At 47.3% G+C, this 15,008-nt stretch overlaps 2 protein-coding genes across 2 annotated transcripts in view; one reads left to right on the top strand and one right to left on the bottom strand.

The window, feature by feature from the left end:
* Nucleotides 1-2,434, bottom strand: part of LOC107106576 (zinc finger protein 2 homolog) — a 23,104-nt gene extending 20,670 nt beyond the window's left edge. Inside the window, exon 1 of the mRNA XM_015406757.1 lies at nucleotides 1,762-2,434. Within this exon, the coding sequence (XP_015262243.1) occupies nucleotides 1,762-2,434 (673 nt within the window). The remainder of the gene's footprint in view (nucleotides 1-1,761) is intronic.
* LOC107106589 (zinc finger protein 135-like) overlaps nucleotides 1-15,008 on the top strand; it is a 110,622-nt gene that overhangs the window by 48,952 nt on the left and 46,662 nt on the right. The gene's annotated exons all lie outside the window — the stretch shown is intronic.

Here is a 15,008-nt window from a genome sequence, read left to right as displayed (position 1 = left end):
AGACAGGGTGAGCTCCTGTCTCTAGTTCCAGCTCCTGCCAACCTAGCAGTTCGAAAGCAAGAAATTGCAAGTAGATAAATAGGGACCACTTCGGTGGGAAGGTAACAGCGTTCCGTGCGCCTCGGTGTTTAGTCATGCCGGCCACATGACCACGGAAACGTCTTCGGACAGCGCTGGCTCTTTGGCTTTGAAACGGAGATGAGCACCGCAACCCTAGAGTCGGATTCGACTGGCTTTCGAGCAAGGGAACCTTTACCTTTACCTTTTTACAGTCGTCAAGAGATCACAGGCCGTGCAGAAAAAGGGTCTAATACTAATAGACTGCAAAAGGATATTACATCCAGATCCAATAGCAATGTATTAGGAGACAGGGATGGAAGAGAGCAACAAATCAGGATAAAGTTTCTTTTAACAAATTCAATGACTTTAGGAGTTGGAAGAGGGCAAAAAAATCAGGACCGAGTTTCCTTTTACATATGTAAAGATTTTAGGAGCTTCCTTTAGCCTCTATTTAGTTCACAGGTCTCTGACCTTTTTGAGCCTGTGGGCACCTTGGGACACGACCCAATGTGGAGGGCCCAGTCACAAAATGGCTGCCACAGGAAGTGGACCCAGCCACATAATTGCTGCCACAGCTTACCTTCAGTCACACAGTGAAGATCCTTGTGCTGTGGTGGCAGATGCTGCCAAAGCAATGTTTATCAAAAATCTGCAACGCCAATCAAATCTCCAAAATCGGATCTCCAGCAGCGAATCAGAAGCCTTGCTGGGCAAAAGCCCCACCTGGCCCCTACCCATTTTCTAAAAACACCTGGCAGTCACGAGGAAAGGTGTCAGCAGGTGCCACGGTACCCACGGTTACCATATTGGGGACCAGTGCTCCCTCTAAGCTGTGGAGTCTTGTGAGCGAAAGTTCTACTTTGTGAGCTACTGGAATTAAAGTTGTGAGTGAGCAATTTGACTACTGCATACGTTAGTTTGCTCTGGAGCCATTCTTCCTGAGCTAAGACAAAAATGTGTGAGCTGGAGGCTAAAAAACAGTGAGCTAGCTCACACTAACTCAGCTTAGAGGGAACACTGTTGGGGACCCCTAATTTGGACAAACAAACCTCCCAAATGATCAAGGGAGAGGGCGCTAGATCCACAGCCAAGACTGGCTCAGATCCAATAGCAAACCGTGGTTTGGCACTCTAGGAACAAGCGTGGAAGGAGCCTGGGTTGTGATCCCTTCCTCTGGGCACAGGGAGGTTAATGGCTGCATTCAGACATCTCAGCCACTGTTCAGGACAGGCACAGATGCAGCCTGTTTGCTGTGCCTGCAAATGCACTTCTCTTAGGGATGCCAGCCTCCAGGTGGTGCCTGGAGATACCCAGGTATTACAGCTCGTCTCCAGACTACAGAGACCAGTTCCCCTGGAGAAAAAAAGGATGCTTTGGAGGGTGGCATTGCACCCCGCTGAGGTCCCTGTCCTCCCCAGGCTCCACCCCCAAATCTCTAGGTATCTGCCAACCCTCTGGAATTTTGCCATAACCTGGTGGCCTCAGCCACAAAATGGCTGCTGCAGTTTATCTTCAGTCACACAGTGAAGATCCTTGTGCTGTGGTGGCAGCTGCCGCCGAAGGAATGTTTTTCAAAAACCTGCACAGCCAATCAATTCTCCAACGGCCAATGTTGTTCTATCTCGGTGTCAATGGACTGACCAGCAAAGTCTCTCTGATAAGCCTTAAGGGCTAAGCAAGCTTATTTCAAAGGTACACAACATAGGCTCACCTCATTTTCCCGTCTCTCAGCGTCTGGTTGCCTCAGCAAGAAAGCCTCCGCCAGGGCCACGGCCTGAGAGCAGGTATCTGGGCCAAGCTCCCTGACCCAGCTCTGGACCTCCGGTGGCAGGATGGTCAGGAACTGCTCCAAGATCAGCAGCTCCAAGATCTGCTCTTTCGTGTTTCTCTCAACTCTCAGCCACTGACTGCAAAGTTCCTGGAGCCGGCTATAAGCCCCCCTTGGGCCCTCGGCCTCCTGATAGCGGAAACGTCTGAAGTGTTGTCGCCGCTTCTCCCCAGTGATGGAAACCCTTCTCAAGATGGCCATCTTCACTTTCCCATAATCCTCTCTGTCTCTGGCCTCAAGCCTGTTAAAAGCCTGCTCAGCTTCTCCACTGAGTGCCGGCAAAAGCTGGGCCACCCATTTTTCTTTGGGCCAGTGGCAAGCTTCGGCCACTTGCTCAAAGGAAGCCAGGAAGGCTTTAGTGTCATTCCATGGTGTAGGTTCCTCAGGCACCCGTGAGATTTCTACCTCTAAATGAGGGGAAGTAACTGTCTTTAGGTACACCTGCCTTTGGGCATCCCAGGGCTGGACCAAACAGTTTTCTGGTTCCTCCTTCACCCGATGCAGAGTTGCCCATCCATGGGACCTCCCAGTACTTCCCAACTGCATTGCTTGAGAGGGTTTACCTTCTCCCACCAAATCCATCCAGGGCTTGAGGCCTACGGCATCTTGAAGGCCATGAGGAGATTTTCTTTCTCCCTCCAATGCTTCCCGTTGCATACGGCCTGTGAGGATGTTTTCTTCCATTTTCATCCTTGACCTCAGAGAGATAATGCAGGGCTGTAGAAAATTCTAGAAGAAACAATGATGATGTAGATCGGTATGCTGCACTTCTACGGTGTGTGTGTGGGGAGGACACAGACAGAAAGCGTGAACACAATAGTTATTCTATTTGTAATCTCAGAGAAAAATCATCTCTATCTCTAGCCATATCTCATCAGTTCTCAGAAGTCCTTGGATGGAAGACCACCAGGGAAGTCCAGAGGTTCCCATCTAAGCACTGACCAGGGCTGATCTTGCTTATCAGCCAAGACCTGGCCAGACTGGGCTAGGCTGGGCAATCCAGGTCAGGAGACAGGTGACTGGGGCACCTCGATATCACCATCACCCTCTAGGGCAGGGGTGGCCAAACTTGCTCAGCGTAAGAGCCACATAGAATAAACGTCAGATGTTTGAGAGCCGCACAACAGGAACAAATATAACACGCATGTTTTTTTAATCTGCAAATTTGCTTTTTTATTAACATTAAATGAGACTGCCAAAATAAAAACAAAAGGGGTAAAAATAGATATTGATCATGATATTTATTTGTCCAATGATATTTATTTGTTTGCTAATGGTATTTATTTGTCTGAGAGAAAAAGAGAGAGGTGGAAAGAAAGAATGAAAGAGGTGAAAAGAAAAAGAGAGAGAGAGAAACAAAGAAAGCAAATAGATGAGGGAGGGGGAGAAAGGAAGGAAGAGAAAGAGAGAAAGGAAGGGAGAAAGAGAAAGGGGGATAGAATGAAAGAGGTGGAAAGTCTGAAGAGCCACACAGAATAAATGTCAGATGTTTGAGAGCCGCGAGACGTGAACAAATATGACATGTTTTTATTTTAAAATATGCAAATTTGCTTTGTGTTAACATGAAATGAGACTGCCAAAAATAAAAAGGGGTAAAAACAGATATTGATAATGATATTTGTTAGCTAATGATATTTATTTGTCTAAGAGAGAAAGAGAAAAAGAGAGAAGTGGAAAGAAAGAATGAAAGAAGTGGAAAGAGAGAGAGAGAAACAAAGAAAGCAGATGGGAGAGAGAGGAAAGGAAGGAAGAGAGGGAGGGAGGGAGAAAAAATATGCCTCCCCTTCGCTTCCACAGCTGCCCTGCTGGGAGCCACACAATATGTGTGAAAGAGCCACATGTGGCTCCCAAGCCACAGTTTGGCCACCCCTGCTCTATGGTATCATTTCCATTCCCTGTCACTGTCCATGGTATCACTTTAATGCCTTATTAGTTCCATATCAGAATGGTGGTCACAATCTCTCTTCTACCACATGAAAGGAGACACAGAAATAAGATGAACAATGTTTGTGTCCAGTGGCACCTTTAAGGCCAACAAAGTTTTATTCTGGGTAGAAGCTTTTGTGTGCAAGCACACTTCCTCGGATCTCTGAAGAATCTGGACTAAAACTTTGTTCTGCTGCTTCAGGCCAACACGACTCCCTCCCTGAATCTATCGAAATAAGACGTTTTGGTTCCGATTGGATCAGCATGGCCAATCAAGAGGACTCAAAACTATACTTTTTGCTTGGTTTACTGTATGTAATCCCCGTTCCCCACTGATGAATCAGTAAAACTGGGCATGCGTTCTTTCACAAAATTTCTAAGGGATAATGACCTGGAAGATAACTTTAATACTGCCTAGCTCCTGTACCATGTGTTGAAAATGGCTTCCCTGCATTGTTATTAATTTTATGAAACAAGTGGAAAATTTTCTGCCTACTTTTCTGACAAGGAGCTGTTATTTGTGCCATTTTTTGAAAGGCCCTCAAGTCACAGCTGACTTATGGTGACCACTGTTCCCTCTAAGCTGAGTTAATGTGAGCTAGCTCACAGTTTTTTAGCTTCTAGCTCAGACATTTTTCTCTAAGCTCAGGGAGGATGGCTCCAGAGTGAACTAATTTATGCAGTAGCCAAATCCCTCACTCACAACTTTCTTGCCAGTAGCTCACAAAGTAGAATTTTTGCTCACAAGACTACACAGCTTAGAGGGAACATTGACGGTGACCCAGTAGAGTTTGCCGTGCAAGAGACAAACAGGGGTGGTCTGCCCTTGCCAGCCTCTGCATAGCTACCTGTCTTCTCTGGTGGTCAGTTTGGTGTAGTGGTTAAGTGCGCGGACTCTAATCTGGGAGAACCGGGTTTGATTCCCCACTCCTCCACTTGCACCTGGCTGGATGACCTTGGGCAAGCCGTAGTTCTGACAAGAGCTGTCCTTGGAAAAGAGCAGTTTCCGTCAAGAGCTCTCTCAGCCCCACCCACCTCACAGGGTGTCTGTGGTGGGGAGGGGAAGGGAAAGGAGTTTGTAAGCTGCTCTGAGACTCCGAGTGAGGGGAGGGGTATAAATCCAATCCTCCTCCTTCTCCTTTCATCCAAATCCCAACCACTACTGGTCCTGCTTCGCTTCTGAGATCTGATGAAACTGGGCTAGCCTGCACCATTTCAGGACAGGACGTAGTATGCTTAGCTGGATTCAAAGAGCCAGTTTGGTGTAGTGGCTAAGTGTGCGGACTCTAATCTGGGAGAACCGGGTTTGATTCAGCCACTCCTCCACTTGCACCTGCTGATGTGACCTTGGGTCAGCCACAAGCTCTGGCACAGCTGTCCTTGAAAAAGAGCAGTTTGTGTCAGAGTTCTTTCAGCCCCACCCACCTCACAGGGTGTCTGTTGTGGGGAGGGGAAGGAAAAGGAGTTTGTAAGCCGCTCTGAGACTCCAAGTGAAGGGCGGGGTATAAATCCAATCTCTTCCTCTTCTTCTTCTTCTTTTTCTTGTTGCTTTGCTTTGCGTGGTACTGAAAAGCCTAAACTGAGCTAATGAGAAGTTTCCTTTAGAAGCTGGATCACAGGAGATTCTTGGATGAAGTCGGTCCAATAAAGGAACCACAACTGTTTGAAAGGAAGGACTCTGTATGTGTTTATGAACAAGAATTTTGTTGAAATGAGATGCTTATTAGGATTACCATGAAGCAATTGAACTTATGATAGGTATTTTGCCTATTTCTCAGACATGTATAGTACATATGCTGTGATCACTCCCTGAAAGATACTGGGACAGTCCCTGGGTTGGCTAGCCTACCTCACAGGGCTGTCATGATGAAACTAAAATGGAGAATCACGTATACCACCCTGAGCTTTTAGAAGACAAGATAAGAACATAAAAATATTATGAATTTCAGTTTTGGTATTTTGCTGCCCTTGTTCATATTTTTACGTACTTATTTCATGAAAATGATTCTACCCGCCTATGTTTCTTCTAAGAAGTGTCATTTATTCAAGGAAGTCTACATAGCACATAGGCTTTTGGACAAAATAATATAGCCATAATTGAAATACATGAGAAAAGAACAGTCACTGCTTTAGTAATACATAATTTAAAAGGTTGGATTTAAATTAAAATCCACAGGATGGCTACATATTTAACGAGGCACTGAATTAATAGCAGCATCTTGAATGTCTAGTGCAGCTGATCTTATAAGAACTCTGGGACACCTTCTTCTCCCTTTTGGCTTGTCTGACTCAGAGTGAAGCAGCTTCCCGTGTGCAGTTTCTGTTCCTAAAGAAATCTCATTAACAAACAGGAAAAAACAGTACCTAGGCAGATATAGAAATACAAATTAAGTAACTATTGGCAGGGGAATTCTTACCGGAGAGTAGGGCATAAAACAGCTCATCTAGTTTGGCCTCAGCTACAAGTGGCTACTAAAACAGGGCAGCTGAATGCCAGTTCTAGAGTGGAGGGTGATCCCTGAGGTAGGCCTGCCAACCTCCAGGTGTGGCCCAAAGATCTCCCAGAATTACAACTGGTCTCCAGATGACAAAGATCAGTTCCTTAGAGAAAATGGCTGTTTCTGAGGGTGGACTTCAGTGTTCCCTCTAAGCTGAGTTAGTGTGAGCTAGCTCACAGTTTTTTAGCCTCCAGCTCACACATTTTCGTCTTAGCTCAGGAAGGATGGCTCCAGAGCAAACCAATTTGTGCAGTAGCCAAATCGCTCGCTCACAACTTTAATGCCAGTAGCTCACGAAGTAGGATTTTTGCTCACAAGACTCCACAGCTTAGAGGGAACATTGGACTTTATGTAGGGTTACCAGATGTCCTCTTTTGAGAGGACATGTCCTCTTTTTTTGGTGTCCACCCTCCAAAACTTTTTTGGGTGTTTGGTGTAGTGGTTAGGAGCGTGGACTCTGATCTGGGAGAACCAGGTTTGATTCTCCACTCTTCCACATGCAGCTGCTGGTGTGACCTTGGGTCAGTCATGGCTCTCTCAGAGTTGTTCTCTCAAGAGCAGTCCTCGAAAGAGCTCTTTCAGCCCCACCAACCTCACAGGATGGCTGTTGTGGGGAGGGGAAGGGGAAGGAGACTGTAAGCCGCTCTGAGACTCCTTCATGTAGTGAAGGGCAAGGTATAAATCCAATTTCTTTTCTTCTTCTCCTTTTTAAAAATTAAATAGTAGGGGCATTGAACATGAGATTTAAATAGTAGGGGCATTGAACATGAGATTTAAATAGTAGGGGCATTGAACATGAGATTTGTCCTAGTGATCGCTTGTTCGATGTAGTTAGTTGGGAAATATGCCCTCTTTTTTGCTTTTATGGCATTACACCCTGCCGAGTTCCCTCCCCACAACCCCCCCCCCGGATTTTCCCACCCTGGAGTTGGCAACCCTGTTCTGGGGTCAGCTCCTCCCCACTCTGGATCGCAAAGCCCCTGCCTATCCTAAAAGCCAAGAATAAAGGCGAAGCGTTACTTTTTATGCGGACCGACCAAAAAAGAAACGCTACCTAATTTAATTTTTGAAAAATTACCAAAGCACTGCCCGTGGTTACTACATTCAGTCCCCGAAGTTACCGCAAGTGGCGCTCCCCGCGTGCTTTACAAATCCTTTCTCCACAGAATGAATGCAAACGGGATCCCTTGCTCAAGGGCGAGGGGGGGCAATTGCCCGCCACCCGGGGGAGAGAAGCCGCCATTCCCCCTTCTAGATCCTAACTGTTTACCTCTCTGCAAGCAAGCAAAACTTCAGCGTTCCTCCTCTCCCAGCTGTAGCGGGGAAATTGACAAGCAAGCACCTCCTCTCCGGCTTCTTTTCATCTGACCTCTCTAGGAATTGGCGCTTTGTCAGTTTAACCCCTCTGCAGCCCAACCCTGGGCATAATTGCTCTTAGGGTTGCCAGCTTTGGGTTTGAAAATACCCGGATACTTTGGGGGTGGATCCGAGAAAGGGCGGGGTTTGGGGAGGGACCTCAGAATGGTACAGTGCCATAGAGTCCACCCTTCAAAGAAGCTGTTTTCTCCAGGGGAGCTGATCTCTGTCAGCTGGAGATCAGTTGTAAAAGCGGACGATCTCCAGGCCCCACCTGGAGGCTGGCAACCCTACTTGCTCTACTCAGCCTATGCATAGGATGCCAGCCTCAGGGATCAGGTAGGGGCGTGCACAAAAGAGAAAGAAATTCCACAGAAACACACACACACACCGTCGGAAAATGTGTCGCAACATCTTGGAAAGCTTCGCAGTAGTTTTAGCACAACCCACTGACCGGATTTCAGTGCGATCCTACGCTGACTCCAATCAAAGCCTGTTGAAGTCAATGAGCTGGAACTGGAACTTGCATCTGACGAAGAGAGCTGTGTTTCTCGAAAGCTTACACTCCAAGCTTATGCTCCAATAAAGTTTGTTAGCCTTAACGGTGCTACTGGGCTTTTTACTATTTTGCAGCAACAGACTAACACGGCTAACTCCTCTGAAACTGGAACAACTCTGTGCAGTGTATCATTTCACAACAGAACACAGCAAGAGTCCAGTAGCACCTGAAAGACATTGACATTGGTTCAGGTGGCCATGTTGGTCGGAAGCAACAGAACAAAGTTTGAATCCGGGGCACCTTTAAGACCAACAAAGCTTCATTCTGGGTATCTTGCATGGTTTGATGAGGCTGTGGGCTATGCCCTGGAGGGCCACCATGAACGGACAGGCCACAGCAGAGAACTCAGACCAAGGGTGATCCGCTGGAGAAGGAAATGGCAACCCACTCCATATCTTTGCCAAGAAAACCCCATGGACAGTAACAAAAGGCTAAAAGATATGACGCCAGAAGATGAGCCCCTCAGGTCGGAAGGTGTCCAATATGCTACTGGGGAAGAGCAGAGGGCAAGTACAAGTAACTCCAGAAAGATTGAAGCGGCTGGGCCAAAGCCGAAAGGACGCTCAGCTGTGGATGTGTCTGATGGTGAAAGGAAAGTCCGATGCTGCAAAGAACAATACTGCATAGGAACCTGGAATGTAAGATCTCTGAATCAAGGTAAGCTTGACGTGGTAAAAAATGAGATGGCAAGACTGAACATCGACATCTTGGGAATCAGTGAACTAAAGTGGAAAGGAATGGGTGAGTTTAACTCAGAAGACCATTATATCTACTACTGTGGCCAAGAATCCCATAGAAAAAACGGTGTGGCCTTTATAGTCAACAAGAGAATGCGAAAGGCAGTAATGGGATACAATCTCAAAAATGACAGAATGATTTCAGTCCAAATCCAAGGCAAACCATTCAACATCACAGTAATCCAAGTCTATGCCCCAACCACTGATGCAGAAGAGGCTGAAGTGGACCGGTTCTGTGCCCAGAAGACGGGACGGGACCCTCCAGGATCCCCAGGCAAACTGGCCTGGAGAACAACTGCTTCCTGACCCCAAAGTAGGAGGGAGAAGAGACATTCCATTTCCATTCTGGCGTCAGCCTTGACTGCAATCTGAGGTCCATCTGTATGTGTCCTCTTTTTCTAGCCCTTCCGACTTATGGCAACCCTGTGAATTAATGACCTCCAAAAGGTCCTGAAGACAAGGGGTACATTTACTTGTGAGTTTTTATCATTTTTATCATATTTTACTTTCCGAACTCCCTCAAGTGTTTCTCTGGAGAGATGGCACATATATTTTTTAAATAAATAGAAGTTGTCTGCTAACTGACATCGATTTATTAATTCAATTGAAATGGCAACATAGCATTAACATTTATGTTAGCAAAATGGCCAAGCTATCACATTTGAATTCACTTAAATAAATCTCACTGGACTTAAGGTTTCACCATTGTGAGGGGGAAAAGTGGGAGGGCTTCTGAAGTTCTGGCCCTGCTGGAGGAGGAGGAGGAGGAAGAGAATTGGATTTATACCCCGCCCTTCACTTGGGAGTCTCAAAGTGGCTTACAATCTCCTTTCCCTTCCCCTTCCCACAACAGAGACCCTGTGAGGTAGGTGGGGCTGAGAGAGCTCTTTTCGAGGACTGCTCGTGAGAGAACAGCTCTGAGAGAACTGTGACTGACCCAAGGTCACCCAGCTGGCTGCATGTGGAGGAGTGGGGAATCAAACCCGGTTCTCCAGATTAGAGTCCACCTCTCTTAACCACAACACCAAAGTGGCTCCTGGATTTTGGCCACTGTGTGACACAGAGTGTTGGACTGGATGGGCCATTGGCCTGATCCAACATGGCTTCTCTTACGTTCTTATGAAACAGTCTGATAACTCCTTCCTTCCAGTCAATTAATTTCGGATAGAATTGCTCCACATTAAACACAACAAACATATTTGAAAACTTGTGGAGGACGTGCCATACTCTACCTACATCCTAAGCAGAGTTACACCCATCTATCTATTGACTGCAGTCCACTTAAAGACAGGTGTACATCCACTTAGGATGACACGGTGACTGGTCCCCCTGGAACCACCTCCCACTTTAAAACACGAAATATGTAGGAGAATGGCTTTAGCTTTAGAGGGTTTGTTCAGGTTAAAGTACCCTCCAGTAATACATTCTCTTGGGAATTTATGTGCTTAAGGTGCCAGAAGAGGCCTAGTATGCATCAGCCTCAAGGGTTAACCCCCCCCCACACACCTTTGTAGGTTTGAGGGTTCAATAACGACACAACACACAGATCTGTTGAAGCTCTCTGACCAAGTTCTCACTTCTCTCCCTGTTCTCTCTCTCTCTCGAACTGCCTGTCAGCAGCGTTTTATTAGAGCAGGCTCACACATTTCTCCCCCCCTGCCCTGTACAGTGAAAACGTTACAAGTAGAAGACTCTAACTAGGATCACAGTATGTTCTTAACAGAATGTTCTTTACCCACAGCTCATCTTATCTTGCCCGACTGTAGCAAGAGTTTATACTCTCAGCAGACATTGTGCACTAATGTCCAATCTTCCTGTGAGAACACTGATATTCCGGGCATGCCTCTCAGAAAATCGCCGTTCTCACACACCTTTCCTGGCTTGTGTGAATGAACACAAAAGGAGAATTTGTTACCTTTGTTATTTCCTGCATGGCTTTTAAAGATAGGGAGCTCTTCTAACAGCTTGGGATCCGAGATGATAGAGCTTACTTCCAGGTATTCATAGATTAGGGTGGATAGCCGCATTCGTCTGAAGCACTAGAACAAAGCTTGAGTCCAGTGACACCTTTAAAACCAACCAAGTTTAATTCTGGGGATAAGCTTTTGTGGACTCCCACTTTGTTCCAGGTACACACGTGTAGGATTCATTCCAGAGGAACAGCTAGGTTGGCCCGTCACAGAAAGATCAAAAGGCGTCCTGGGGTGCCTTCAAAACAGGCCCGTAGCCAGGAATTTCTTAGTCGGGGGCATTTAAATTTCTTAGGGGGCACTGGTTGATCAAATTAAAGGTAACCTAATTAAAGTCAAATAGACTTTCTGGGGGAAATAGAGAGGTGCTGTCTGGCTCAGTGGGGCCACCGTAGCTGGCCCTTCATGCCAGACAGCCGTGCAGGAATACTCGGCTCCTTCCCCACACCTGCCACCGCTCGGGGGCCCTGGGCTGGATGGGAAGTCATGGGGCCTTGCCAGTAAGTCGGGGGGCCTAGCCACAAGATGCCCCACCATAGCTACGGGCCTGCTTCAAAATGATCCTTATTTTATACTAGCCCAAACTTTTGTGGACCAGCGCTCACTGCATACATCTGATCAGGTGGGCCCTAGGCCAAGAAAGCCATGTGACAGAATAAAAACACACAATCAGGTGGGCAGCCGTATTGGTCTGAAGCAGCAGTGTTTGAGCAAAGCAGAACAAAGTTTAAAGGTGCCACTGGACTCAAAAAGAATAAAAATGTGTTACACATTGAAGCTGCCACAAGACTCCTCCATATGGGTGCATAGGATTTGGTTCTAAAGCAAAGTTCTCCAACGTGGTGCTTGTGGGCACCATCACACCTGCCAGTGCTTTCCTTGGCGCCTGCCAAGCTTCTCAGAAAGTGGGCAAGGCCATTGTAAGGCAAGGCTAGATACTGGCTGCCCTCCTTCAAGGGTTTTCCACTGGAGGATGTGGAGGACTGATAAGCCTCTGGGCTTTCCTTAGTCAGTGTGTGGCTCCATTTCCCCTTCAAGATTTCTTCCTGGGAGGTGCAAGGAGGCAAGTATTCCCTTTGACTCCTCCTCCTGAGGCAGCCATTTTGCATTTGGCTCCCCCTCCTGTGGCAGCCATTTTGGGATGGTGCTCACCACCAGCCCTCTCAAAATTCCAAAGGTGCCCACAGGCTCAAAACGTTTGAGGACCCCTGCCCTAAAGTCTGCATGGGAACCTTGCCTCTTTTCTCTACCAGTAATGAACATTTGTGTGTGTGTGGTTTGCCAATTTCAATTTTGTATTTCCTGGGACTTGAGGAAAAATGGAATTAGGAACAGAACAGCAAATGGGGTCTCCCCCACCCTTCTGCATCAGGCGTATCACACTGCTGATGCTAGAACAGCACCATGGTCTATTTGCTCAAGAAAAATAATCATGCAAAGAATCCTAACAGCTCACAAGAGAGCCAGGAATTATTAGCATTTATTATTTCTGCTACAGCATCATCAGTGTATTTGACAAGAGTAACATGCCCAGGGGAGGAGGGCCTGTCCCGTCCCCCCTTCCAAAGAGTTTATAATCTAAACTTTACATCCCAAATGTATCTGGATTTAGACTCAGTTTCACACATAGCCAAATAAGACTTCTCCTGCATGAGCCTCAACATGAACATATAACTACCACTGCGTAGCAACCCTGGGACTCCCTTGGTGGTCTCCCATCCAAGTACTAATGGGGGCTGACCCTCCTTAGTTTTAGAGATCTGATGAGACTGGGCCTGGCCCACAGCTACAGTGGGGCTACTGGGGGCTCTGCCCCCTTCCTTAAAGGGCCAGCCCTACAAGAGTTCCTTCTGAAAATGGTAAGGGATTTCATTGCTTGAGACAGGGGAAGGGTGAGGGGTTGAGAAGAAGATATTTGATTTATATACCCCGCCCTTCACTAGGCATCTTCAGAGCGGCTTACAAACTCCTTTCCCTTCCCCTCCCCACAACATAGGCTTACCAAGTGGCGGCAGGGGATCCGCATGTCTTTACAGGATCCCTGCCGCGGGGACGGTGATACGCGTTGCACCGCCGTCACCAGGATGTGACACTACGCGTCGCTCTGGCAACGGGGCTGTTTGGAGTTGGTAAGCCTACCACAACAGACACCCTGTGAGGTAGGTGGGGCTGAGAGAGCTCTTTCAAGAATTGCTCTTTCAAGAACAGCTTTGACGGAACTATGGCTTGCCCAAGCTGCAAGTGGAGGAGTGGGGAATCAAACCAGGTTCTCCCACATTAGAGTCCGCACACTTAAAGGGCTCTTTTTGTAGCAGGAACTCCTTTGCATATTAGGCGACACACCCCTAATGTAGCCAATCCTCCAAGAACTTACAGTAGCCCCTGTAAGAAGAGCTCTGTAAACTCTTCTAGAACAAAGCTTGAGTCCAGTGACACCTTTAAAACCAACCAAGTTTAATTCTGGGGATAAGCTTTTGTGGACTCCCACTTTGTTCCAGGTACACACGTGTAGGATTCATTCCAGAGGAACAGCTAGGTTGGCCCGTCACAGAAAGATCAAAAGGCGTCCTGGGGTGCCTTCAAAACAGGCCCGTAGCCAGGAATTTCTTAGTCGGGGGCATTTAAATTTCTTAGGGGGCACTGGTTGATCAAATTAAAGGTAACCTAATTAAAGTCAAATAGACCTTCTGGGGGAAATAGAGAGGTGCTGTCTGGCTCAGTGGGGCCACCGTATGCCAGACAGCCATGCAGAAATACTCGGCTCCTTCCCCGCACCTGCCACCGCTCGGGGGCCCTGGGCTGGATGGGAAGTCAGGGGGCCTTGCCACTAAGTCGGGGGGCCTAGCCCCAAGATGCCCCACTGTAGCTACGAGCCTGCTTCAAAATGATCCTTATTTTATACTAGCCCAAACTTTTGTGGACCAGCGCTCACTGCATACATCTGATCAGGTGGGCCCTAGGCCAAGAAAGCCATGTGACAGAATAAAAACACACAATCAGGTGGGCAGCCGTATTGGTCTGAAGCAGCAGTGTTTGAGCAAAGCAGAACAAAGTTTAAAGGTGCCACTGGACTCAAAAAGAATAAAAATGTGTTACACATTGAAGCTGCCACAAGACTCCTCCATATGGGTGCATAGGATATGGTTCTAAAGCAGAGTTCCCCAACGTGGTGCCTGTGGGCACCATCACACCTGCCAGTACTTTCCTTGGCGCCCGCCAAGCTTTTCAGAAAGTGGGCAAGGCCATTGTAAAGGAGGGCTAGATACTGGCTGCCCTCCTTCAAGGGTTTTCCACTGGAGGATGTGGAGGACTGATAAGCCTCTGGGCTTTCCTTAGTCAGTGTGTGGCTCCATTTCCCCTTCAAGATTTCTTCCTGGGAGGTGCAAGGAGGCAAGTATTCCCTTTGACTCCTCCTCCTGAGGCAGCCATTTTGCATTTGGCTCCCCCTCCTGTGGCAGCCATTTTGGGATGGTGCTCACCACCAGCCCTCTCAAAATTCCAAAGGTGCCCACAGGCTCAAAACGTTTGAGGACCCCTGCCCTAAAGTCTGCATGGGAACCTTGCCTCTTTTCTCTACCAGTAATGAACATTTGTGTGTGTGTGGTTTGCCAATTTCAATTTTGTATTTCCTGGGACTTGAGGAAAAATGGAATTAGGAACAGAACAGCAAATGGGGTCTCCCCCACCCTTCTGCATCAGGCGTATCACACTGCTGATGCTAGAACAGCACCATGGTCTATTTGCTCAAGAAAAATAATCATGCAAAGAATCCTAACAGCTCACAAGAGAGCCAGGAAGTATTAGCATTCATTATTTCTGCTACAGCATCATCAGTGAATTTGACAAGAGTAACATGCCCAAGGGAGGACGGCCTGTCCCCCCCCCTTCCAAAGAGTTTATAATCTAAACTTTAAATCCCAAATGTATTTGGATTTAGACTCAGTTTCACACATAGCCAAATAAGACTTCTCCTGCATGAGCCTCAACATGAACATAGAACTACCACTGCGTAGCAACCCTGGGACTCCCTTGGTGGTCTCCCATCCAAGTACTAATTGGGGCTGACCCTGCTTC

The sequence above is a fragment of the Gekko japonicus genome, unplaced genomic scaffold (genome assembly GCF_001447785.1).
Source record: "Gekko japonicus isolate JY-2015 unplaced genomic scaffold, Gekko_japonicus_V1.1 scaffold542, whole genome shotgun sequence".
NCBI lineage: Eukaryota > Metazoa > Chordata > Lepidosauria > Squamata > Gekkonidae > Gekko > Gekko japonicus.
The sequence above is the reverse complement of the archived record's forward strand: the minus strand, read 5'-3'. Positions and strand labels throughout refer to the sequence as shown.